The 27662-nt window shown below is 41.8% G+C and overlaps 1 protein-coding gene across 1 annotated transcript in view; it reads left to right on the top strand.

Moving 5' to 3' along the window:
* The first annotated feature begins 293 nt into the window (after positions 1-293).
* The window catches only part of SLC44A3 (solute carrier family 44 member 3), a 41410-nt gene continuing 14041 nt past the window's right edge, over positions 294-27662 (top strand). Inside the window, exons 1-11 of the mRNA XM_075711233.1 lie at positions 294-320; positions 642-749; positions 3283-3425; positions 4009-4145; positions 5495-5588; positions 7517-7686; positions 8252-8341; positions 9003-9127; positions 10741-10927; positions 18774-18939; positions 24977-25133. Of these exons, the coding sequence (XP_075567348.1) occupies positions 294-320; positions 642-749; positions 3283-3425; positions 4009-4145; positions 5495-5588; positions 7517-7686; positions 8252-8341; positions 9003-9127; positions 10741-10927; positions 18774-18939; positions 24977-25133 (1404 nt within the window). The remainder of the gene's footprint in view (positions 321-641; positions 750-3282; positions 3426-4008; positions 4146-5494; positions 5589-7516; positions 7687-8251; positions 8342-9002; positions 9128-10740; positions 10928-18773; positions 18940-24976; positions 25134-27662) is intronic.

Genomic DNA, 27662 nt, shown 5'->3' on the forward strand with positions numbered 1-27662 from the left:
GGTGGCGAATGGTTCCTGCACTCGCTGGCCATTCGAGAGCCAGGCGAGCCGCCCGCCTCCCCCGCTGCCCCGGGCAGAGAAATGCCGCTGCCTGCGGCCGAGGCGGCCGCCCCGCGGCCCCGGGAGGAGCGGCCGGGCCGGGGCTGGCGGTGCCCGGCCACAGCGGCGGGAGGAGGCGCCGGAGGTGCCGCCGCCCGCTGACCGGCGCCGGCCCGCCACGGCCGCCCAGCCGCCCGCCGCCCAGGCCCGCCTGCCGCCCCCGCCTCGCCCGGCGGCCGGACCCGGCCCGGAACATGGAGCGGCGCGGGGGCCGGCAGCAGGTGGGCGCCGGGCCGGAGCCGGGCCCGGGGCGGCGGGAGCGGGGCGGGGAGAGCGGGGCAAAGCGGGCCCGGGCCGGCGGCGGGGGCAGCCCCTCTCCTCTCCTCTCCTCTCCTCCCCTCACCTCACAACATGGCGGCGCCGCGCAGGTGCTGCGGGGCGGGGGCTGCCAGGCCTCTGGGCTCTGGAGTGCGAGGCTATGCTCTGCCAGAAATCTCGGGCGTTTGAAACTCTGATTTTAATGGCACAGGAAGTTTGGTTTGTGGTTGTGTATTTTTTTTTTTTTTTTCCCTCTCTCCCCCCCTTTCCTTGTTTCACTGTAGGATTCTGGAGATAGCATTTCTGCACTAAGGGAATGGAGACCGGTCACGTACAGAAAGTGCACAGACGCTCTCTGGTTGCTCCTCTTCTTTCTTTTCTGGGCTGGTTTGGTAAGCATGCTTTTTTTTTTTTTTTTTTTTCCCTTCCTTCCCCCCCTCCCCGAAAGAAAAATCAGCCCCAAAGTTAATGGGGTTCTGCACAGTGCCGTGCAAAATCTAACCCAAAATGATGGTGAGTACAGGTGTTAGGGGCCCAGCACTGCACTGGGGCAGAACTGACCTTTGTGGCGGTGCAGCGCTTTATTGCGGCGTCTTTTACACCAGCTTGTAAATTCCCTCGTAGTCTTTAGATGCCGTGTATACGCAGGGCTGGGTTGCTTAGAATTCACTTTTGTAAATTAGTCCCGGCTCTGAGCGGGCCCTTATTTCTACTTAACCGCATTCGTCGTAGTCTCGTTATCTTGACACGCGTCCGTCTGATGTTGTCTCAAGTCACCATCAGTCCTGTGCTTAGAACAGCATGCAGGCTTTTGGGAAGAGGCTTTGTCTGTCTCAAGTATGAATGTTTTTGTCATGATATATCTGGGGCTGCTCAGGATTCTCGTGAATACGCTATTCATCGGTTTCCAGTTCCTAATAACTCATTTAATGGAAGCTAATTCAGAAGAATACAGGCACATTCTGAATGCTGCATAAGCTGAAGCTGAGCTTCGTGAACAGGATAGGTTTTTTTTACATGCTGTCTTATGCTTAGCGCTTTGATCACTGGAGGGAATGCCAAAATTTAAGCCTGCCAAATGGTGAGGATTTGGGAGTTTTGTTTGTTTTCTCTCACTGTTTTTATCTCTCAGTTTCTGTGGAATAGCTTATTGCGTACATGTATTTCTTTTCTTTTGTTTGATCTTATTTTTAAAAGATTAAAAGATTTTTGGTGACACTGATTTGTTCACATACTGAAAAAAAATGAAACCACATTAGTAACTCTGTGGAAATGCACATCACTGGCATGTCTAGACACACCCCTCCAGGAGTCATACATCTCTCTATTACTTAACAATATTTATAACTTGTATCCAGTATTCTGCACTTAAAAAAATTCATGTGCACACAGTGTTTGCCATACTGATGGCAATGGACCTGTAACGTCCATCTTTAGAGGGAACGTCAGAATTTTTCTGAAAGCATATTTCGGGTTGAGTTACAATGTCAGCTCATTTCTCCCTTGTCTTCTGAGAGCGATTTAATTATTCAGAAATACTTGCTGTGTAAATAAACTGGATCTGAAAATATTTTGTTATTGTAACAAATACCACATACACAAGGGGAATGTTGGCTTTAATTGTGGAGTCTCTACAAAGATCTCCATGTCAGACTGCATTAACATGAAGAAATAATTTAAAAAAAAAAATATCATTTAACTAGTTAGACTGCAAACATATAAGTGAAAATGAGACTATGCTGGGGACTAAGGAAGCACGTACTTACATGTTTGTGTACGAGACTCAGTTTTTGCCCTGATCCCATCTTTAGTCACAATAAGAAATAAATAGAATAAGAAATAAAGGCTCTAAACCTTAAGTAAGAAAGCAGTTGTGCTGGATCTGATGTGTGCAATCTGTTGCCAGCGCAGCTGGTATTCAACAATATCCGTGCAAAGTAGCAGTGGTTAATGTGGGACTGAGAAGACTTGCTGCTGCCAGCAGCTGGCACGCAGCCGGAGAGCGTAGTGTCTTGTCATCGGGGTGTGTGAAATGTGGTTTACACCCCATGGGACAGAGCAGAGGACTGAATCGTTGAGTTCTTCCATAGCCAGAGTGCTGTAAATAAGGCTTAGGGTAAAGTAGTGCTCAGGACTTTACCAGCTTCCCAGAAGACAACTTGCTGCTGCTTGGCACTTGAAAAGGTTCTTCTCAAGGGGCGTTTTGGCCCTCCTGAGGTACACGAGCAGGGTTTAAGCTGCATTCCTAGGCAGGACGTCTTCTGTTGACTAAGGGTTGCTGCTCCTTGGCCAACAGAGATGCTTAGCTGCCCCTGGGGTCTACAGGGAGCTGATCTGCTGGGGCTTTGATCCACAGCAGCGCATCTAAAACATCAGTGTGGCTCTCTCCAGGTTTTTCACATGTGTTAAAGAATGCATCTTCCTGAAATTTCTGGTAACCTGTATTTCAATTATACTTTATGTGTTTAAAATATACCTCTGATTAAATTCAATAGCAGCTGCAAGGGCTCAGCGTTTCAGCAGATCTGTTGCCCAGGTGTGTCTTGAAGGGCACTCTGAAAAACAAGCAGCAGTGAGCACATGTGAAAAACTACCATTTCAGTGACCTTGCCTAGTGACACACAGGAGGCGGTGTTTAGCACCTTATTACTGCTTTCCTATTATTTTAATCAGGACCCCTATCCTTCTTCTCCTGATATACTCTGCTTAATTTATATACTTTCAGCAATAGGTGAGGGAAGGCTTTAAGGAGGTAATGGGCTAAACTTTTCCATATGACTTGCTCCGGCCTTGTGCAGAGGGGTGAATTTTAGATATAACAGTTTGCATCCACGAGACGAAAATGCATGGCTTAAAAACAGTATTTATTGAACGGGAAGGAAAGGCTACTGTAGCATGATTTCACATTCAAAAATATTTTAACAGATGTTTATAACTGGCTATGCCGTGATGGCTGGTGCCGCAGAAAGACTTGTGCTTGGATATGACAGCTTCGGGAACATATGTGGTAGGAAGAACACTCCTGTAAAAGAGGCACCCCTCTCTGGACAGGACATGACTAATAAAAAGTAAGTACATCAGATAATGTCTAAATAAATCAAATGTTTGCGAACTTAGTAAGATACATGTCTTCTGGGTTGTCAGTCATATACATATGTGTATATACACATGCTTATATTGAAAGGCAAAAAAAAGGTGTGAGGAAGGTGCAAAATGGTGAGTGAAACTAAAAAGTTGAGATGGAAATCGAAAATGTGCTACACTGTTATGCTTTATGCTGGCTTCTTCTTAAATAGGACTTTGGCCAAACCAGCAGTCATTCTATATGGCAAGTCTTTGTTCTTAAGGAAGTTGCATGTTGAAGTTCCCAGTCATTCTGTTGACTTCCATGAACTTGTCCTTGTAGAATGGCACCCACCTTGGCAGCTTCTGATCCCATTTAAGAACATAAAATGAGGTGTAAAAATGTAGCATATTCTCAAATTGCTTCTTAACTTCTGACTTCAGCCTCCATTTCTTTCCATTATGTGTGGAAAAAAGAGTTTCATTTGCTTTGTAGTGCTTTAAAAAGATGGAAAGAAGGCTCAGAATGTAAACCTATAAAAACCAGAAAGCTTGATTTTTGAAAAGAGGATCTTTTTTTCTTTCTAGGTATGTGTTCTTTCTGAATTCATGCAGCCTGGAAATGCAAAGCCTCAAAATCAGTTCAGTTTCCTTGTGCGTGTCTAGCTGCCCACAAGAGCAGCTCAACTCTTTGGAAGACCTCCAGAGTTTTGCAAGGAATAATGGTGTGCAACAGGGAATATGAGTATCTTAGTGTATCTGTAGAACAGTTGAGCAGCTTTCACTTTGTTATTCTTATGTTTGCTACGCTAGGGAGTCATTTCTTACCATTAATTTCCTGAGCAGACCATGGCAACAGAAAAGAAAGTCTTGTTTCTGCTTCATTTCAAAGCTGTAGTTTCTAGAAATGTTACAGCTCTCTTATGCAAATGCAAAAGTTGCTGATTAATTCCTGCACAACGCTGAGGTTATCTGGCAGAAAACTGGCTGCTGAGAATGAACTAGTGTAGTTTGGTGGGGGTGCCAGCAGGTGAATGGAGCTATTTAAGAAACTTGTCCAACTGCTTCTTTTAAATTTAATTAAAACTATGGTGGAATTATTAATTCCAGAGACGCACAAGCGTTTTTATCCCTTTAGACATCAGATCCCAAAGTTTGTTATTCCACCTGTGATTTTTTTTTTTTTTTAATTGTATTCTGGTGTTCAAGATGGATATGATGTCAGAAGTAGCTGTTGTGCAAAAAAGGCAGCTCCAGTTCAGTCATGTCCAATACGTAAATAAAATAACCCGTAGCCTAACCCTTATTCCATAGGGTATGTGTAAACTGCAGACAATATGAATATTAGTGGCTATTTTTGTTGGAGGTCACAATTCCATTCTTTCTTGTTTTGTTGTTTTGCTGTTTAAATTGACAACATTTGTTTTCATTTCATTTTGGGGTATTTTGCCATCAGTTGGTATGTACAGAAAGCTGTAAACACCTGTGATATTATATAAGGATTTTCAGTGTAACTGAATAAAATTGCATGAAATTCCATCTACATGCTAGGACTGCTTGCGTGTTTATCTCGAGGGAGAGGGCACTATTGCATTTTGAATGGCTTGAATGTATCCAGCCTTTCTTTCCCAGAAGCATTATAGAATGGAGCAGAGCGTTTATTAGCAGAGTACCTGGTAGTATTTAGCCTAGAGCCCAGAAAATGTTAAGTTTCTGGCTAGATATATGTTCTGTTCTAAATCGTGAGGGGCCTCGTTCTAGTGTAGCTTCTCTCATTTAGGTTTTTCTGTTACCTTAAAGAGTTTAGAGCTGAAGCATCGCACTGTGGGACCAATAACGTGCCTGCCCTCCAGGAAATGGTAATTATAGTTAAGTCTAGAAGGCAAAAGATCCCCCCGAGGTTGCTTTAGATTTACCCAGTTAACTAATTGGTTACTTACATTCCCACTGGAATATCAGGGGTGAATATGGCCTGCTAAGGGGTCAAAGCAGAAGTGTAAACAAAACTTAATTGATAATGCGTTTTTCTCTAAAACTTTAATATTAAAGTTACTTTTCTTTTTTCCCTTCTTAGGTTCTTATCTTTGCATTTACAACCTGAACATTTCCAGTTACACACTAAATCCAAAGGCAGCTGAGCTGTGTCCCACACTGCCAGTTCCACCAAGGTAAGAATTACTGGATACTTCACAATGCCCTTGAGTCCAAACAGCTCCTTAAGGACTGTTACTTCCTCACATTTTATATGTGACTTAATGCTTTACAGTCAGAATGGTTTTGCTTTGTTTATTTATTTTTGTACATGTATCCTTATGAGTTCTCATTGTGCTCCTGTGAACACGGCAGTGTCCTGTCCCACAGAATGGACAAGGACTGCATTCCCTCCATTCTTCTACCCTTTAGAGTTTTCCTTTCCAAATCAGGAGAAAAGCACTCCATATGAGGAGCAGCTTATCTCCTGCACAGGCTTTTGCTCTCTCCCTCAATGTCAAGGAAGAGGAGCTGTGGTTTTGGGCCTTGCTTACTACCCGGAACCCAGAAATTTCCATCAGAATTATTTCATAGCCAGCTGGCTTGAAGCACAGGTCTGTGGATGGCACTGTCTTTAACATTTGGCGTTTGTGAGTCAAAATCCTTAAACCCATGATTTTAAATTCCACTGTGTCATGAAAATACAGCAAAGGATTGGAATCTGCATGTTTGCAGAGCTACGTCATCTGCTCTGAGCAAGAGAAAATAGAGGAAAAAAGCAAACAGAAGAGAGCAGGAGACACATAAAAACATTACATAAAGTGGATCAAAGGAAAGCATGTAAACTGGTGAAAAAATACGGCATGTTTTACTTATTTCTTCGACTTTTTAGGCTTTTTTTCTGTTTGGCAAGGAACTCTGCAAAGTTATTAATCTTGCACAGTAATATTTCATAGTAGAAGCGAAGTTGGCCAGAGAAGTTTTTAACTGTTGATGAACAAACCTCTCCTTTCTAGGTATGCATATGGATTTGACTGTTGTAGTGCAGCATCGCCAAAGTGGGACAATAAATATATTCAAGAAGCTTGGCTGGGAGTGCCAAATAATTTCAGGTGTAAATATTTGGCCATGTTAATTGTACCTTACAAACACTGTTTTGATGTGGCTTTTAGAATGCTTAAGCATCACAAAAAAAAATGCAAAGTGTTTGTGGTCTAGAATTATCTACAACAACACAGCTTACAGCTATGTTAGCATGTGTTTAGGTTTTATGTAAACATGTGGGAGCAAAGCAGGTGAAGCCAGACTGGAATAGAAATAGGAGCTGCATACTGGTGGTGACTGAGGTAGTAGTCCATTTTTTCATAGAATAGAATCATAGAATCGTTTAGGTTGGAAAAGCCCTTTAAGATCATCCAGTCCAACCATTAACCTAACACTACCAAGTCCACCACTAAACCATTTAAGGGTGGAGTAGCAATTTCATGTTTCCTGGCTTGGTGGCTGGATTCTTTTTAATGAAAGTAAAAACTAGGAATCATTAAGGTTGGAAAGGATCTCTAAGATCATCGTTCCAACCATCAACCCAACACCACCATGCCCACTAAACCACGTCCCAAAGTGCCACGTCTGCCCGTTTTTTGAACACTTCCAGGGATGGGGACTCCCCCACCTCTCTGGGCAGCCTGTTCCAATGCTTGACTACCCTTTCCATGAAGAACTTTTTCCTAAAATCCAATCTAAACCTCCCCTGGCGCAGGGAGGTTTATCCCTGGTTTTCTCCCAGGTTGATCTTGAATGGGTATTCCGGTACAGTGATACAGGCATGATGCTGCTAGGAGTTTATTTTGCAGATGAAACATAAGACTACCATTTGTGGCAGACCACCCGCATGGCCGGTGCCCTGTTGTGTCGGACTCCCATGTGCAAGGTCTCCTCCTGCGTGGGGAGAATGCCTGCCAGGTTACAGATCCGACTGGCCAGTTGTGGCTGCAAAATTGTGTTGAGGATGCCGGTAGGGTACTGCAGAGGGCTTGAGAGAGAATGGAGGGCTGGATCTCTGTGGATTTGAAACTGTTTCTCCAGTAATTAATATTTTTTACTGTCTTTGTTTTTAACCTTCCAGTAAATCTTTTCCATTATTTAATCGATGTGTTCCACAAAATCCTGAATGCTATTCCAAATATGCATCTGTCTTAATAAGTATGGTTAATGAAATGGATGTTTTTCACCGAATTCTGAGCGGAATATTGGCAGGAAGAGATACTGTGATAGGACTGAGTGTCCTCGCACTAGGTAAGGTTATAAATAAAAAGTGAATAATGATATTCAGTTAAAATGTGAGGTTTCAAATGTTTATATTAGCTTTCTATTTTTTAAATTAAAAGTAATCTTTTTCATATTTTCTGGGCAGGGTTGTTTTTAAGAAAGAGTGATCATGTTTTATCAGGAGGCCTTTAATAGACTGATGAAATACAGCTCTGTGGAATATCAGATCCTGTGTTCCTTGGTACGATCATAAACCTCATTTCAGGGGACTGTAAGAAATTGTTGATGGAAAGAAATGGCATCAGCATGAACATTTTAACTTAAATATTACAAAAAATACTATTGAAAAGCTAATAATTCCCAAGGTGAAATATTTCAGTTATAAGTTCATTATTAGTAAGTTACAGGTAACTGTGTGTTTTAAATGTTAAAAAGGTTGCCAGCTTTACTAAATGCTGTTGCTTTTGAGAGCGCTGTTTAAAAATAAACGCCCAAATTCCTGAAGAACCTTAAATTTATCTTGAAAATAAATAAGAGTTCAGTTAAATGGGTTGTAACACTCATAATAAACTTACTTTTGTGTATTTTTCAGCCTTCTCTTTCATCCTGGTTTTAGCCTTCAGATTCATTCGGACGCTTCTGGTCCATACTTTGATTGCACTGGTTGTATTTGGGTTGTTGTGTAAGTATATTTACCTTCTAGCATATGCTTAGCTAAATGGAGCATCTCGCTGAACTGGAGGAGAGGCAGCTGAACAAACAGCTCTCCTTTTTCTCCACGGCCGTCCTCCGTAACCTTAAGCTTACCGCAGCCATTTCCAAGCTGAGCCCTGCCTGCCTTTGGGTGCCAAGGTCTGGCTGTGCTGTTCCAGCTGCTGAGTGTTGGGATGATGATTTTTATATAGCTGCCTGGAAACGACATTTCTTTTGGCAGATGAATGCAGTTATTAAAATGCTACTGTTTCAAAGTTTCGTGAAGTTTTACGTTGCCTGCTTTAGAAAGGGAGAACTATAGGAATGCGTCCAGCAAAAGCTTGTCGTTCCATGAAAGTTCGCTTTGTATCTCCTCGATGAAATTACATGCCCGAGCTTTAGAATACCTGCAAGAAAACCAAACATTCTGCTGCGGTTTTACCTCAGACTAACAGACCATTGTGTCAGTTTGCTCTGTGATCGTTGATACTGTGCCTCTCTGCTACGCGACAGTATTGCTGAGCTGAGCTTGGGTTAGGCGGAAGGGCGAGAGACTCGGGAGGGAGGCCAGGCAGACGTCAGCCTGCCAACAGCAGTGTGCTGCAGCCTGCGGAGCGCTGCCCGCCTTCATGCTGCTCTTGTTTGCTCAGTTGTCTCAGGTATTCTCTGGTGGCTCTATTACGACTACAGGAACGATCCCAGCACTGAATTGGAAACAGAAAAGGAAAATGTAAAATTTCTCCTCGGATATGCTATCTTCTCAACAATAGTTACTGTAAGTAGCGTTTTACCCTAAGCAATGGCCGAGGCTGTAACTTGAAAACTTGAACTACGGTGGTTCTGCAACAGTAAAAATAATTCCTCGTTCCTTTCAGATTTGAAAATGCGAATCAATTGTAAGATCTGCTTGCACTCGTTTAAATAGTTTTCTGTCTTCATTGTGCAATTTGTTTGCCAGCACAAGGCTCTGCCACGCTTCAACCCTGTACAAACACTGTTAGCAGTGGTGGTGTAGAAATGCAAGAATTGTGTTCCATCCCCTTTCTTCTCTGCATCAGCTAACTGGAGAATCATGTTGAGTGTACAGAGGGACACTGGCTCCATACGAACGTGAGATCTGTGGATTCAGCTGACCCTGTCAGTGGGAGAAGGGGGCGGCAGCTCTTTGAGACAATGAAAGGGGTAGTGAAGCACAGGCAGCAGTGTCTAGGCCTCAAGTTATGGGGTTAAATTCTGCTTTTCTTTTATGGACCTTGTTTTCCAGCAGAAAATCTGAGTGTGGTTTGCAACTTACTTTAAAAGTAAGTTACTTTAAGATTTTTTCACTCTGATGTTGCAATGGTAGAGGAGTCACTGCTCCATATGGGCGTACAGACATTTTGTACTTCATGAGGTATTTGTCAAAATGATTGTTCCTCTGTTGTCTTAAATTGAAGTAGGATCAATAGACTGGAATTCACCAGATATGAACAGTCTGACAGTTTACAGTGACAAATGTAAATGTGTCACAGATCAGATTTTTTTCATATCCTCTGCAAGTTATGACCTTTCTACTTCTGTTGATACTAAAGGGGTAAGAAAAGGTTCCTTCATACGCGTGTGTGTTCCAGCATAACTGGCTGTCATTTGCAGAACTGTGGGAACGTCCCCTGCTGCAGGTCACAGTTCTCTTCAGAACTGGCAGCTTCTTTCTAGAGCAGGCAAGAAAGCTAGTGAAGTAACTGCCACTGGTTGCATTTATTATTTTATAGATTCCAACCTCTCTTTTAATTGCTGTTCATAGTTCCTTGCCATATACAAAGAACTGGGGACATCGTGGATTTTTTGACACAGAGTTTTGCTGTTGGCGTTTTTTTTTTACTTTGGGGAAAAAAACCAGTTTATTTAAATGAGGTTTCATTTTCTCTCTGCTTTGCTTCCATACATACACAGCTCTCAAATTAGTTTGGTTGTGCTACTGTCCTTTCTGCAGAAAAGGACCGGTCCTCCTGCCGTTGTGAACAGTGGCAAGCTGACCTGAGTAGGAAGAAAGTTTAAATGTTCATGACATACAGGGTACGTGAAAGGAATGTGTAGCATGTCACATCCATTTGTGTTTGCTGTAAAGCAAACCAGACTGTTTCCACTGGGTGAATTACAGTTTTATGAATCCTATTGTTTTAAAGAAACAGTAGTAGTAATTTCAGAAAATCAGGTTTTAATCCACGTGCTCTTTGAGAATATAGGCAGTGTCTCGGAAAGCTTTTCCAGTGCACAGTAAGTTTGTGTAAAATGTCTTGCTGTCAATGTCTTCATGAAATCTGTACCCCCGATCCCACATTTGACAACTCTGCTAACTTTTCTTAAGGAAAAAAACCCAACAATTTGTCTTTTTATTTCCTGTAACAGGTTGTTCTGCTTTCCCTTATACTTGTACTAAGAAAGAGGCTTCAGTTCACTGTACAGCTCTTTCGAATTGTTGGTAAAATCATTGGCAGAATTCCGTTCCTCCTGTTCCAACCACTCTGGACCTTTCTGGTTCTCATTGTGTTCTGGGTATTTTGGGTTGCTGTACTACTTAGCTTAGGAACTGCAGGTAAGTGTATGATTTCCATCTTTTTGGATGAATGCTCTCTGTTTCCTAAGTTCACTTCTTAAATATGGGACCTCCTGGTGTTAGTGTACAAAATGTGGGCTAGCACTGTTACACAGCTGTGTTGCTCTCTCCTTTTTTTGGTTCTCACCCCCTTGTTGGAGTCTTCAACATTGCCATCGTTCTGAGAGTCATAGCACTACAGAAGGGAGATTTTGCTCCAATATGTGGACTTTAGTTTTGTTCTTCCTCAGTTTTTTAATTTATGATTAGATTGTGGTAGATACTGTATAGGTTTGATGTGTTTAAATGAAGAAAACAACAGGAGGGAGGAGACAGCTTTTAGTGCAGTTGTTACGAAATGAGAATGTAAATCTCCTCTGACTATGAACACTGTCCAGTTGTCATGGAGGCAGAACGTTGCTTCTGAGCAGTAGTTCAGTGACAACTGCTATCATTATTTAGACTGGTACAGCAGCATTTGGATTAATCCAGAGGTTCTTGCAGTTGTAGGGGAGGTGCTCTGTAGAAATAGTCAATCACTATGAAAGATCAGCAAGAACAGATTTGGAGTGTGGAAGTGGTATTCCTGAGGGACATAGCACTGTAAGAACTGTCGCTGATTGAACCAGGGTAATTTGGATGCTGTCCCTTGGCCCAGCATCACAACATCCAAGGGAGGGGGAGGTTGTTCTTCTATGGAACATCACCCAAAGAGGGGAATTGCTCTGGGATAACTCCTCATGCAGACGACAGCCTTTGTATATAGGAAGCATTATGATTGGGGGTTTAGTTTTGGTTGGGTTTTTTTTCATTTTAAATTTCTAGGGCCACTGCTAGGAGTCAGTTTTTGTCCTTTGGGTTAGAGGTGATGCAGAATTGATGTGGATAGAGAGAGTTGTTTGTCATTCCTGTATTTATTCACAGGTTTTCTATTTTCTGAATTTTGGCAGTGGTTTCTGTGTGGAAAACCAAACACAGCCTAGCTTTACAAATGCTTGTGTGTTACCATTTTATCTTGTGTTTCCGCCACCCCTTGAGACGGTGGCTGCAGTAACTCCTCTGTACAGCCTTACAGATCCCTGCTAGGCCAGAGAAGCCTCCAACCTTTCTGTAGCAGAGTTCATTTGGCAAAACGGGCAGTATTCCCCACCTCCATGGGTCGGGTGCCTCACTCTTCCATCACAACTGCTTCCACCTCAGTCTCACCCTGTTAATTCCGGCCCTCCACAAGACCCACTTCACTTGTAACATGGTAGTCCGTCTGTCTCGGTCCATGCTGGCATTGCAAATCACTCACCTGTTGCTTAGGCTAGGCTAGGATCTGCCTCCCTCCAGCTTTCGTTTGAGAGTCATGCAGGTTTGCAAGGCGCTCTCTGTTTCTGCTGCCTTTCCCCCAGTAGCTCCTGTCTGTCAGAAACGGCTGCTTGAAGCACTTGTCTGGCTGATAACCTGCTTCTCCTGCGAACGGGTCAGACCTAGCAAGGCCGAATGGCCAACCTGCAGTCTCTTTGTGAGCTGTTCCTGGCTGATGAAATAGTCAAGCAGATTCACTTTTCTAGGTGTCATGGATATTCCTTCTCCACGCTCCTCTGAGCTGAATCTTCCCTTTACAGGGGCAGCGTTACGTGCTAGACACAGCTTTGTGTGGTTGTTAGCTTTTCTGCAAAATCTTCATCCCATGTATGCGCATATCAGCCAGGCAGCAGTGATTTTCCAACTGGCCTTGTGGGGTACCTTATCACGGGTTCAGACCAGTCCTTTATAGAAAGGAGCATCTCCTGAGCTATCAACGAACTGTTCATTTCATGCACCTGCTTGGATCAGATGCAGTTTAAGGTAAACATTAATTACAGTAAACCTAGTAGCAGGTAAATAAAATGAATGATAACACACAGATTTGCTACATACATAATTAACAATAACTATTAGAGGAAATATTACATCCTTGATGTTAAGCTGAGCTGGCCCATTACCCACAGGAGAATTCACCGGTACTGTTAATATGCACACATAAGGATGGGAAGCTTGCCATTGTTAAATCTAAATTTAGAAAATGCCAGCTGAGTCTGTTGTATTCAAAAGCTTTTGGAAACGTAGCGATCATTAGAAGAGTAGAAATATTTTAGCTCATATGACAGAAACAGCTCGATGGTAAGTGCAGGATGGGGAACTAGTCAGGTATTTCCTGGATGCTTTTACAGACTTTGCAGGAGAGTAGTGACTTGCACATTATATCTGAAAGCAAATTCCACATGTATTCACAGGGAAATAAAACCCAAAGACAACCGCCTTTGAGAGGCTTTTTATGCTTTTTCCATGTTGTGCCATTTTCCTTCATTGGTTATATTCTGTTTCCTGCTAGACATTTCCATTAAACTTTTTTTTTTCCCCCTGCCTGCTTGGAGAGTAAGATTCAAACAGTTTGTGACTTGCTGTTACATTCATAGTGCAGCAAACATCTTCTGGCTCAAAGTTATTTTATTTTTTTGTCTTCTCCCTAGCATAATAGGAATGCTGATGTTTCCAGCGAGTGATACAAACAGTACAGTACAGAAGGCAGCATAATCTTGCTGCACTGTAGAGCAACGTTAAAGTTTCTAGGATGCTCCCAGTTTTGAAAGAATTGACTTTTTGCAGATTTAGCGTAAGAAGAGAAGGTCATTTCCAGGCACTTGAACTGTCGGTGTGTTGCTCATATGAGGAATCTAGTAAAACAAAATGTTTCGACTGGGATGTTCTGCCAGGATATTTTTAGTGTAGATGTCAATCCTTGTAAGATTTTTCTGTTAACAGTTACCGTGTTAATATTTAGAAGAGAATGGGCATTTGATCAATAACGCAAACCAATTCTAATTTACAGCCTAAGCATGAATGCAGATAGAAAAACACCACTCTACCTATTTGAATATTTTTCTGGTTAAAACTCGATTCTATTAATTTTATCATTTGTATTTGTAGTTATTCTTTTTGTTAAGCTGTCTATGTTAAATGGTGGCTGTTGTTACCCAGCAGGTGTAAACAGAATTCTTAGCAAAGTCCAGGGGCTGAGGTATTTATGTAAATAACATGTAAATGACCTGCAGCAGCACCAGGGCCCGCTAGATGCCGATAAAGTAGTGTGAGAAAGTTTCTTCTGAATCTGCTCAGTTGTTTACAGCTGCTCTGCTTGCAGAGTAACTCCTCCTGAGAGGAGTTCGAAGACAACAAAGGCAATCTGGGGAGGTAGCGAAGGATTGTTTTATTCAGCGCTCAGGTCGAGGAGCTTTGTTGCGGTGACACAAGAGGTCGGTGTCAGCAAGAAGGGTGACAGTTGTTTGGATTTTGAGTCCCATGCTCTACCTCAGATTTGTTTTGTAGTTCTAAACTTGGACAAAGGAACAGCAGACTAGATTTGTCATTGAGAATAGTCCTTTAGATTTTATTTCAAATTTTCAACCCAAATATGAGTCCTCTGAAGTGCTGCCTGTTAAAGCAGCTCACAGTAAGGTAGCTTGTTGGGGGTTGGTTTGCTGTTCTAGGATGACCAGTACTTACCCATCCTGTAAAAATAAATACATACAGTACTGTATGGTTAATAATGCATTGGCAGAACAGCTTTTTTTCTACCGCTTTTCTACAATCGCCCTGTAAATGGAGGACATTTGTTTTGCTTTTTGAGTCTTGGGGACTTTTTGCAACAGCTGAGAGTACTTCTCTGAAGATCTCCCAAGATATGCTCTCTTTGAGCAATTTGTGCTCTCTGTTGACAATAGTTGCCTAGCCAAGATTCATTTTGTAAAATACAGGCAGTGGTTTTCTTGGTTTTGACACTTTGACTTTTTATTCTCACAAATGTGTTTTCTGGGGCTCTGCAGACTATATTTTAAATGCAAATATACCAAGAAAGCTGAAAAAAAAAAAAAGAAATGCTTACAAAGACACTAGTCTTTTGCCTAATACAGAGAGATGGGCAAGTGAAATTGGCTTGCTGCTGTGCTGCACCTGTTCTTAATATTTTCCTTGAATCTTCACTAGTTATATAATGTTCATAGCATCTCTGCATCTTACAGCTCTGGAGCCACTCAATCCTCGCTTCAGCTGTGGTGCACCTGATTGTTATGTGACCACACAGGCACCTTATTTACATCCCCTCCAAAAGTTAGTGTTACTCTGAGAAAAGACTAACTTCTTGGGAGCTATAGAACACTATTGCCTGCACTTGGAATGGTACTTATGCACATGACTAACTTGAAACACATGGATAATCCTACTGAAATCGGTGGGACTGCTTATGGATTTTAAGGCAGGCACCTGCTTAAGTACCTTGGTAATTCAGAATCTGTAAGAGCAGCAGAGACTGAGTGAATTCCAGACCTAGAAACCTAGGAGAAATGCCAGACTCCACGAGACTTGAGGCAGCACAAACAGTGGCACCAGCTAGAACCATTAGCTGGCTAGGAATGGAATTCAGCTGTGCTTTGGAAAAGCTGATATATATGTCTTAGGGTCATTGAGTCTTATTGTTTGCTAATTTGTGTGGCATTTCACTGCAGAACTGAAGTGGCCATGTGGCACAGCAGAGCATGTCTTTCAACTTTCCAGCATGCAGGAGCTGTGAAGTCCACATGGCATAAATACTACGTATGTAATATAGGATAAGGCGGTGTGAGATTTTTGTGTAATGAAGGTGCATCCTACAGGCAATTGAGCAATAAAACTGCCGCATAAAGCTGTGCAGTAGCAAAACCAGCAATAAAAACGTATTTCCTGCAGGGTCCTTGACATTCCAATTACCATCAGCTGGCTTAGCTGTAAATACCACTACATGGAAAAAAGCTAAATAAAATAACACAATAAATTCTGTTGCAGGAAGCATGAAGATTTGGTGTATGATGCCAGAACCTTTCCTCACTTAGCAGTGGGAAGGGCACATCATATTTTCATGTTAACAGGAACTGATGAACAGGCTCTCAGTATTTTCTGGTCAGTGGTTCTTTGTTTCTGATAAGGAAATTGCTGAACTAGACTTCCCAGGAATTTTCGTCCTTTACAACAGCCTACTGCTCCAGGCATCAGCAAAACCTTGCAGCAGCAGTTGCCAAATGAGAGCGTCTGACATAAGGCTGAAGGTACCAAAATGTAACTAGTAATACTGCACGTGCACACTGACTTCAGTATCGTTGCGTTGCTGTGCTGGCTGACAGAATGGCGCGGCGCTGGGCTGCAGAGTCAGATGGAGAAACTTCTGAATTCTGCTGCAAACACTTGTGCCCATTTGCACTGTTAACAACACTTCTTTGAAGTATTTGCAGCAGGTCAACATTTGTACTGATCAGAGGTTTTCAGATTTGGTGATTCAGCTGTAGGGCCTTCAGTTCTGTACTGACTTCTTAATGTTTTCCTGACTTCTTAATGTCACTTCTAAGAGTGATTAGTACACCAGAAAGAATCGTGATTATATAGCTGGAGAAAAATATTCTGTTGACAAATTAGACCATATTTCAAGGCTTTGTTGAGAAAGTTTAGCTTGTGTGAACAGATAGATCACAGTGGAGTGATGAGGAAAATGGCATATACTTTTCTCAGCAGGGTGTCTAGGATAGCTTTAAAGTTTATCCGTGCTACTAAGACTGACATATGAAAGATAGCACTGCATGTAATTCTGTTGACAAAATTCTGCATGCACAGTAGGCCCAGAAGACAGGGAATCAGTCAGACACAGATGTTTGCATTGGTAAACGGATTTCTGTGAAGTAACAAAAACAGTTTACGATATCTAGATAGCAAAGTGATCAGTGGTGAACTCACAGGTGGATGTGCCTGATTTCTACGCAGCAGAGCACAGCGCTGTGCACATGCACATGCGTAAGGTTGGCCAGGAAAGACAAAGCCATTACTATTGTTACTGCAGGTGGTTATTTCAGTAGGCTCGTAAAAAGCAAACAGAATTAGTTTACCATACATACATACATTTCATAGAATCATACAATCATTTAGTTTGGAAAAGACCTTTAAGATCGTCAAGTCCAACCGTTAACCTAGCACTGCCAAGTCTACCACCAAACCATGTCCCTAAGCACCACATTTGCACGTCTTTTGAATCCCTCCAGGGATGGGGACTCAGCCGCTTCCCTGGGCAGCCTGTTCCAGTGCTTAATAACTGTTTTGGTGAAGAAGTATTTCCTAATATCTAAGCTAAGCCTCCCCTGGCGCAGCTTGAGCCCATTTCCTCTTGTCCTATCACTAACTACTTGGGAGAAGAGACCACCCCCCCCCCTCCCTGCCCCCTCCTTTCAGGCAGCTGTAGAGAGCGATGAGGTCTCCCCTCAGCCTCCTCTTCTCCAGGCTGAACACCCCCAGCTCCCTCAGCCGCTCCCCACCAGCCCTGTGCTCCAGACCCTTCCCCAGCTCTGCTGCCCTTCTCTGGACACGCTCCAGCACCCCAATGTCCTTCTTGGAGTGAGGGGCCCAAAACTGGACACAGTATTCCAGGTGCGGCCTCACCAACGCCGAGTACAGGGGCACAATCGCCTCCCTGCTCCTGCTGGCCACACCATTCCTCATACAAGCCAGGATGCTGTTGGCCTTCTTGGCCACCTAGGCACACTGCTGGCTCATATTCAGTCGACTGTTGACCAATGTCCCCGGGTCCTTTTCCACTGGGCAGCCTTCCAGCCACTCGTCTCCAAGCCTGTAGCGTTGCATGGGGTTGTTATGACCCAAGTGCAGGACCCAGCACTTGACCTTGTTGAACCTCATACCGTTGGCCTCGGCCCATCGGTCCAGCCTGTCCAGGTCCCTCTGTAGACCCTTCCTACCCTCCAGCAGATCAACACTCCCACCCCACTTGGTGTCACCTGCAAACTTACTGAGGGTGCACTCGATCCCCTTGCCCAGATCCTTGATAAAGATATTAAACGGAACTGGCCCCAGTACTGAGCCCTGGGGAACACCACTTGTGACCGGCCGCCAGCTGGATTTAACTCCATTCACCACAACTCTTTGGGCCCGGCCATCCGGCCAGTTTTTACCCCGCGTAGAGGTCAGTCTTCATGACAAAACTACAGAAGCAAAGCCTGACATGAACTTTTTTATGAAAAACCACCTACTGTATATGGCATAAATTCTTTGTTATTGACAGAAGTGGGGGCAATTTTTTTTAGCTTGAATATGTGAATTTGTTAATGTTCCTGAATACAGTAGTAACGTTGGAGCATATACTACCATATAGATGTCTGCCTTTGGGGTTTTTTTTTGTTTTTTGAGAGGCTGCCTTTATGTGCCTGTATTTTGCACGAAGATTGCAAAGTATAGAGAACAAAAAACTAGTTGCCGTCGTTCTAATTAGTAATAGTAATTAAAATAATAATTGTGTTTTGTTGCAATGATATGATATGCATCCTTAATATTTTTCTGCAGTCTTTCTCTTTTGCTGCTTATAGAAAAAAATCTAAAGCATTTTGTAACTGACTGGGTTTATTTGAAATTCGAATGAAGAAAATTAAGATTTCATTTACTGCTGAAGCATTTGATTACTCAAATCTTGAGTAATGCTTTCTCAGAAATCGTTACTAATTCATAGCTGTCCTCTTGACTTTATTGGCAGCTGTGTCTCAATCCCAATTTAAACCCAAGCTTTTGCTTTTTGTGAGATTTTATTTTTCAAAATTCTATTTCAGTTACAAAATTTTGGTGCTCTGACTTTGCTAGAATGGATAGAATTAACTAGCACCTGAATTAATTTTTTTATAATTTTATTGAAGAAAAGTTAAGAAAAAGGGTACAGAAGCACTTTATATGTACTTTTTATTTTTCCCCCCCTTGTCTGGTGTGTTATAATAATGCAGTGGTGTAATCCCAACTCCAGGTACTGCACAGACTACTTCAGGAGGACAAGTAGAATACAGAGCTCTGTCTGGAATTTGCTACATGGCATGGTATCATTTCGTTGGCCTTATCTGGACTAGTGAATTCATTCTTGCCTGTCAGCAAATGACGATTGCTGGGGCAGTGGTTACTTGTTACTTCAACCGGTGAGTGCAGAATTGCCCCCATATAGTTTGGGGGATTTTCCAGCATTTACTTTCAGTCTTTTTCTAGGCAGAATAGTCTCAGACTGCAATTTATGTCAATACCTTGGAATCCAATTTAATACACAATAACGTTGCTTGTTGCGAGAGCTTGAGTAAGATTTTACAATGCGTATGGTATTAATGCGACTCACCCCTACTGCTGGAGTTACTGGGCCAAATTGAGCCTCGATACAAGCCAATAGAGCTCAATTGACTCCGGTGGAATTGCCATTCGGAAGGCACAGACTGCATTTGGCCCTTTTCCAGGAGACTGCATTAGCTCCAAATGGAGATGCAATATATAGCTCCTTGGTAATTTCATGTATTCATAGGCAGTTTGACCTCTTCCAAAGCGTTCATCACTGCTCTGGGTTTCCACTTGTTCTGACTGCATAAATGCCTTGTCTGCTACTCTTCATTCTGTGCAGGTATTTTCAGTTAACTGTAAATGCCTTAGCAGCACTGTTAAGAATTGAGAGATGTCTAAACTAACTTCCTTGAATTTTACACTACCCTGAAATGTAAATATAGAAGATATGAGGAAAAACCTCTACTTTTCATGATTTATACTGGTTTTTAGACTTGCAATATTGTAAAATGAAATGAAATTGGTTTCATGCACTGGCATGGGGTTATGCTGTCATTGCGGGGGAAGATTTAAATCGCACAATACACTGTTGAGTTTTCTGACAATGAAGAGAGTAGTATCCTGAAAACAGTTTTCCTTTTAAGTATTTTATGAGCTCTCTCACCCTCATTGCTCTGTTCCTGTGTGCCCAGAGATGAGATTTTTCTGATCTGTGAAAAAACTTTGGCTTTTTAAGACATTTCTTCATTTTGTATTAGAGGAATATGGTGATAATCTCAGTTTGTTGGAAAGTTAGACCTTGAGGAAGGTGACCTGAGAGTGAGTTGGGGAGCCTGGAGCACTGCTGCAGCCGCCCGGGACCATCGGGCTCTGGCGGCTGGGAAGGGAGGCTTTGGGCTTCTCCAAAACCTAGGTAGCAGGTTTCTGTCGGTGGTCTCTAGAATGTATCCCTGGATGTTTTAGTTACTGATCGAAAGGCCTCCTGCTGAAAGGTTTCCAAATGGTCCGTTCCCCTCCACCCAGCAGAGACAGCAGCAACTCTGTAAGGATTTCCCACTGCAGGCGACGGCGGCTCTGCTCCAGCCAAAGCAGCAAAGCTGGAAGACCTGGTAACAGCCAGTGCCCACCATTGTTTTAAGCGGTGTTTTGTCATCCCATCCAAAAAGCCAAGGCAGGGCAGTGTTTAACACGTGTATCAGGAAGCTACCTCTGCAGCCAACAGCCGTGCCACTGAACCAGTGCTAGCAAAAAAGCAGACAAAACCTAAAATGCTGCTTTTTAAAAGGTTGAGATCTGTGGAGTGGTACGGTCTCACACTGCTATTTTACGTGCCATGACAGGACCTGAAAAGGGAGGAACTTGCATTTTTTGTGTCGTCTCCTTTTTCCTATTGAAGCTGTAAACACAAGTAACAAGCATGGCTGTTGTGATTCTGTGGGTAATGGCCGGCTCTTTAAGCAAATTCCCGTACCTCGAGCTTTAGTAATTGATTCAGCTTTAGCAGCTGAATGCTGAGGCACTTAGGGTTCCTTTAAATGGGCTTGCTTGAGAAAGCACAGGAAAGAAAAGCCATTTCACTGACTTACTGGGTTGTGCACTGCAGTGCACTTTGGTACGCTACGCCATCTAAATCCCCAAGGCAAAGACACTGTCCGTATCTTCTTCACACAGAGCGGGGAAGCACCTGTAGAAACCGCTGCGATGACATTTACTGCTCTGTTAGGGCCTTCCGCTTTCCAGCTATTTTTTAGTGCTGCAGGAACTGGCCACAGAGTACACAACGTTCCTGCACCCAATTGTACTGAAGTAATTTTGTACATCTACTGTCGAGCCCTCCTCTTGCCTGCCAGGTGACATATACTGTGCTGAGAGTTGTGCTTGGAAGGGGAAATGCAGTTTTTCTGTGGTGGTGATCCCTCTTCCTGGCCTTTAGGCCGTCAGCACAGATCTGCAGAGACGCAGAGCAGTGCGGGAATGGGGAGAGGGTGGGTAGCTGCAAGAGCAGCCACGCCATCAAGGGCAAGGGTTATCTCAAGCTGTTCCAGCAATTCTGAGCTTGTCTGCCGTGTATTTTTAATGTATTCCCTGGGGCAGCGTCATAAAGGCATGTCACAAGAGTTTGTTTATGATACCTCACAGAGAAGCTTTCTTCTTGGCTTGTAAGTGCTCTGAGGAAATGGCACGGCCTTTCCCGGCGGAAATCTCCTTCCACGGCACATGCAGCAATGTGCCGCGCGGCCAGCAGCCACGGTGGGGTTGCGAATGGGGAGAGCAGGACATCATTTTAGCTGGATTAACTTTACAGGTGACGTACATTTGACCTGTAGTCCCGCCACTGAAAATGGATTTTGCCTTCTTTTATTTCAGACGAAACATGAGTACATGCCAGATTTTATTAATTTAAGAAAATAAATAGAACTTTTTTGCTTGATGCTTACTTTTTACGACTTCTGAAAAGGGCTCAGTCTTTTAAAAAACCTTCTTTGTTACTATTGCTATTTTGAGGAGTTTTTTTTCATCTTGGTGTGCTTAGGTGTTATGTGCATATTTACCTTTTCAGCGAGGTGAGGCTTTTTCCCGCTCTGGGATTAAAGGAAGGTGGTGTGGTAACTTGACCCATGTCACAGGCATCACTGTCCTGCCCATATTTGAGCTTATTCGGTAACTCCAATGCAGGTATGTCACTTGAAGTTAAGGAAGCACAGAAGCATTTGCGGGGCTGGGGTTTTCCACCTGACTCTGAGGTGTTCAGCACCACAACTTCGATAGATTCAGCGAGAGGTGAAATACATACATCTCCCAGTAAGTCAAAAATCCAGGTTTATGGGTTTGCACTAAAGTCATTGAGAGCTGACCTAGGACCAAATTTTTCAAGGATTCCTCTTCTCTTTTCAAATACATCTGCGGTATTTACGAGCATCCTTTGCCCTACTTACATACTTGACCTAACCCATGTAAAAGAGCCGTCAGCGTGTATGTAGTCAGACCTGTCCCTCATGGTTTTGAGAGCAGGTAAAAGTGCACTTGGAAGTACAGTGTGCGTGTTTTGTTAGTCTAATAATGCCTCTTTTATTACAAATCTTGTAATTTATTGTATTTGTTTAAACACTTCATATTTATATATTCATATATATAAATAATGTATATATAATAATATATATTTTTATATATGTTCATATTTACGTATACGATTGATTCCTTAACACTTCTGAAGTATTTTACACGAAATCTCTTTTTAGGCAGTCTTTGAAACAGATGAGGCAGGACTGAAGAAAACTATAAGCACAGCTCTGAAAAGGACAGACTTTTAAAGAAATGCTTTTTTTTCCCCCCCTTTCAAATGTCTACATCTTTTGGGTGTATCAAGATTACATTTTTTCTTCACAGAGAAAAAGTGGGTTTAAAATGAAAGCTGAGATGCCTGTATGATCATTTGATTCGAGGAAGTCAGTGTTAAGAAAGATATCGAGTGTCACAGAGCTCATAAGAAAATAAAGACAATTGGCAGCACTGAAGAAAGAAAATTATTAAAAGATGATGTGGTATTGAGTACAGGTTCACAGGATTTTGGAATAGTAGTGTTCTACGTAAATCAAACAATCCCGTGGTAACATAAAATAGGAATACCAAAGAGGAAAAGCAAGCCGTGGCCCTACTCGGTCTTGTAACCAGTTCCATCAGGCAGATTCCTGTTTTTCCCTGAAACCTTGTGTGCGTGCGGGGCAGTCTACATGCACAGAATTCGCTGCAGCGTATGAACTGCCTACAAAACCTTACGCATATGGCTGCCGGTATGCTTGTGCTGAAGTCATTTCAGGATTGCCGCCGTATGATGTACAAAGCTGGGTGAAACTTCTTCATCCTTAAGGGTGATCGGGTGTAGGTGGGTGATTGAGCCAATCTTGAGCTTGTTTAGAGTCGCTGGCATCATCTGTTGTTGTGTTTCACTAGCCGTTTTCTGATGTTTCCTACCCTGAGCCAGAATGACAAGGAAAATCTGTTCTTTTTCTAATCTGTCTGCAAGCAAAGCAAGAAACTTTGTCAGACGCTGTTCTTGTGAGAATTCCTTTGCTGGGAAAAGGAGGTGTGGAAAAGCATCCAACTGTGTAGAAATTTATCTAAACTAAACTTCAGATTTTGACATTCCTGCTCATTAATCAGTCCTGTTAAAATATCAAAACCCTTCTTCGCTTTTCTCTTCAGTAGCAAGTAAATTATTAACAGAAGGGTAAACTTCGTTCTTTCTATATTTCTCACCGTTGGTTATCATTTAACTTGCAGAAACTTAATTCTGAGATCTGATTGAGACTGTCATATGTAAGGTAGTGTATGAGGGAAAAGGAAACAATGGTATATGGATAGAATAACTCACCTATATTGCAATGTATGTGTTTCTAACACAGAAACCTGGTGACTTAAAAAAACAACCCTGCCTTATTCAGTATAAAATTCCACTATCCCCCAAGCTGTTCCCCTAGTTGTAAGACCAAAAATAATAAATGCAGCAACTGCTTTGCTGGAATTTCCTATTTAAAATAATGTGGTATATTCACATATTTAAATAGAACTTCTCAGCTGCAAAGTATTTAGTGTTTTGAATGAACTGCAGTGATACCTTCGAGATTCTTGCAGAACTGTGATACCTATCTTGGTGTAGTGTGGATGATTTAAATCCTTGCTGAAGTGAGGATTTAATTAAAATACATTTGTACAGCTTTTTAGCCCCAACCAGTCACTCTCTTATCACTGCCTTTTTATTTTTTAATAATTTTTCAAGATAACAGAGGTTTTGAAGGAGTCACTTATGAAAATAGGACATCGTGTTTGTGATACAAGGTCTGATCTTTATTTAACTCATTAGTCAAACTGCCGCTGGTTCTGTTGCCTAAGTAAATTCTTCAGGCTTGGGCCAATTGCTTAAGAGTTGCTTTATAGAAGGGCTATTTATGACTATTGATCAGTGAGGTTTTTTTAATCCTCTGAAACAGTTTTTTAAGGTATTTGTAGTGTTAATGTAATTGATTTTTTTTTTTAACAGCATTTGAAGAGGGGTGTGGGAGTGGCTTTAAGTTCATTTCCTGGTTTTCATATAAATTCTTGAGAGCTGTGTCATACTACTCTTTGTAAATGATTGACATTAAACTGACCTTTATAAAGGAACCAAGAAAATAAAACTTGTATTTAGGCCAATTTTTTGTCTTTGCTTTTCAATTTTAGAAAACATGTTGTTGCTCCAAAACAATACAGGTTAGTGTGCAGTAGAATTACAAGTTTTTTAGGCCAACTTATAATTCTAAACATACAGTACGATACTCCGTTTTTGTGTATTCCATTTTGAAACAAATCCTGTTCAGTGAGGGGGAAAAAAAAATTATCTGAACAAAATTTAAAACAAAATTGCAACAATAAAAGCAGATAGTAGATCTCAATTTTACACATGAGAGTTGTGATACTTTTTCTAGTGTTTTAATTTTAGCACTAAAGCAGAAATAGCGGATTCATTCCTTCAGACTGAAACCTTGCAGAAACAACAGTCAAATAAAAGATTGTGGAGAATAAGAGAAGTGACAGAAACTGGAGAGAGGTGTTCAAGGAAGTATTCTCAGCTGTTGTTCACTTACTTCTGGTATTTTCCATTGTGGGTTTTTTCTAGATATTTTTCCATTACTGAATACATCAAAACAGTCATTGCTTAAGAATTAAACTAACCCAATAAAGTTATAAACTTGGCTGCTTTCCTTTGGACTAAGGTGAACATTCAGATGAAGTCAGTAGGAAAACTGGAGTTGTTCAAGTAGGAAAGGCGATACCAGCTTAATTCTTTAAATTTCCAAATACTGAAAAGATACAACGTATATCTTCTTAAATGAGTGTCTAAAACATTTTTAAATTGTTTGTTTTTCTTTCTAGAAATAAAAATAGCCCGCCACCTCACCCAGTGCTGTCTTCCATATCAGTTCTTTTTTGCTATCATCTAGGAACCGCTGCAAAAGGCTCGTTTCTAATCACAATACTGAGAATACCAAGGATTGTTCTCTTGTACCTTTATAATATCCTAAACCAAAAGGTAGGTATATACTTCTGTTACACTATAAAAATAGTAGTTAAAAGGCGAGAGACATGAAAGAAACTGTGAAGAATATACTTCTTGCTTAAAAATGGATGATATGATGTGGAGTTTATATTTTATCCCATTTTCTTCATTAAGAAAGCTTTTTCCATGTGCCTCCTTTTTGTCTCTCAACTGAGATCTTTTTAAAAGCAGAAGACACCCATGTTAAAAACCACCTTTATTTAGTGTTTATGTATAAAGGTTTTTATGAAGGATAAAGGAAAAAAATTGGGAGAAGGCTCTATTCAAAATTTTTGCATCATAAATTTAAAAAAGCAAAGGTACGTAGGAACATTATTGTTGTATATAAAATATCTCATAGAAAAGATTTCCTCTGCCTTGTCATATGAGTTTATAGGAAAGAATGTATGAAATAAGAACTATTCCAGAGATTTGTGGAGGATCCAAACCACATCTTTTAAGAGATATAAAAAATATAGCTGGGCTGTTTTGATTGTTGCTTGCCTTCTTTCTATCTTTCATGCATCTCTGCATCTCTTATCTTCTGCTGGAAACATACCATTGCAGTTAGTTTAGTTCTGGCACTTCGGCAAGGAGAGAGGGCTGTCATGACTGCACAGCGCTGATTTTAGAGAAAGATTTAGGCAAAGTTTTTAAAAGTAGCTCTTTTCCCCTGGAGTGTAGCTTGGCCTTGGAGCATGTTATGTGTAGTTATGACAGGGTATTTACATTGACCATCCCCGGCATGTGTGTGGGGTATAGTTTGTGAATGCTTAAATGAAAGCCACCTTGCAATAAGACACTTGAAAGGTGTGTAAGTGTCTGGGTTTATGTCACTTTCATATGAAAGCCTGGGTTATAAAACTTGGTGAGTTGGGTCAGCTAAGAACTTTGTTTAGATATGGTAGGTGGGATGAGTTGTGCTAAAAAGAAAGAGAGTATTTTCTGCCTCTAGAGGAAGCAGAATAAGTGGACTTGAGGTACACAGTTTTGAATCTGAATAGCTGTAGAAGATTTAACTGGCAAAGAAAGATTATTTGTGCCTGTAGCAGTGTGCTACAAGCTCCTTCTGGTCCAGTTGCCAAACATTCAGCTGAGGATGTGACATGAGCCATAGCTGCAGCTGCTCCTTAAGAGGCTATGAAGTGCTTGGGCCTGCTCGTGTCCCCAGTCCACAGACGGATCCCCCCACAAGGTAACCTTGCTCCTTCCCATGGGAGAAAGGACGGGCTGTGGCCCCTTTCCATTGAGGCTCTTTCCGCAGAGGGCCAGAGTAGCGGTACTAAAGGATGGAGAAGTGATGCTGCATTCTTGTAGAGCTCACCCAGGCTTTGCCACCCTTGCAAAAAATGCTGCTGTTTACTGTGAACAGTAAAAAAAAAAAAGTCAGGGGTCTGCAAGCTTGCAGGTAAATTGACAGAATGTTTTCTACACAGCAGCCTTCAAGCAGAATGAGAGAGGAGATTGTGGTTGAAGTCCCTTGCTCTAGGTTTTTAATAAACAGTACTTACTGGGATTAATACCGTTTCAGTAAAATCATCTCTCCAGCAATACATGGCAAGATTAAAGTACTTCTCTGCTGTCCGGAGTTTGCATGTACAGTTGCTGTTTTAAAGGAATTATTCCTGGAATATTTCCAAGAACTTCTCTGGAAAAAAGTTGGCAGGTTTGTGGTTTCTGCACGAACAATGGTAGTTGTGGGGACCTGAGGTTTTCATATAGTGACTGGAAGACCTCTGCTTTCCAAAACAAAACAAAAACATTCTGACCTCTGGAAAAAGAAGGTTAAAAAGACTCAAGTATCACTGAACTGAATTTCCTTTTGCTGAGAAAAACAGCCAGTTAAATTTGGAAGGCTACCATGGCTACCAAGATGTCTTTTGCTTGTCTCGCTTGGTAAAATCTTTATATGACGAACCATTCTGAGCTCGTGATGGTTGGGGGGGAGTGGAACAAACGCTGAGCTTTTCTGCTCTGTTTTTATTATGAAATTAATGTAGATCAGTGGTCTGTGAGTGGTGTGGTCTAATACAGGCTTTTTCCTCCTGTACTGAAAAACGAATATATGCTCTGAGTCGATACACATACATGTGCACATAAGTCCTTCTGCCCATTCTTTTATTTCTGTTCATTAGGGTACCGGGCTTTTCAGAACTGTGAAGGTTTTTTGCTAAACAAAAAAGTTAAAAACCTGTCAGTGTACTCCCTGATTGCTGGAGAGTACCGTAAGGGTTACTGACTTGCCTGCCTGTTTTGTTCTCCGAGCAGCTGTTAGCTCACAAAGCTGCTTGCAGCACTTACTTTCTTTTCCCAGAGAAGAATCTTCCATCCACAGGAAAAAAGAAAATACGCTCAGCTTATCAGTCATTAATACTGAAGGGTCTGAATTAAAAACAGTTCCTATAATCCAAAAGGAAATAATCTGCTGCCTAAGTGAATGCTTTATTAGAAGAGTCAGTCACCTGTAAAGCAAGTTTTTCTAAAATGGCAGTTTTGTTTGAGTCTTAATTCTGTGTCCAGTAA

Source organism: Pelecanus crispus, chromosome 5, assembly GCF_030463565.1.
Source record: "Pelecanus crispus isolate bPelCri1 chromosome 5, bPelCri1.pri, whole genome shotgun sequence".
NCBI classification, from domain to species: Eukaryota; Metazoa; Chordata; class Aves; order Pelecaniformes; family Pelecanidae; genus Pelecanus; species Pelecanus crispus.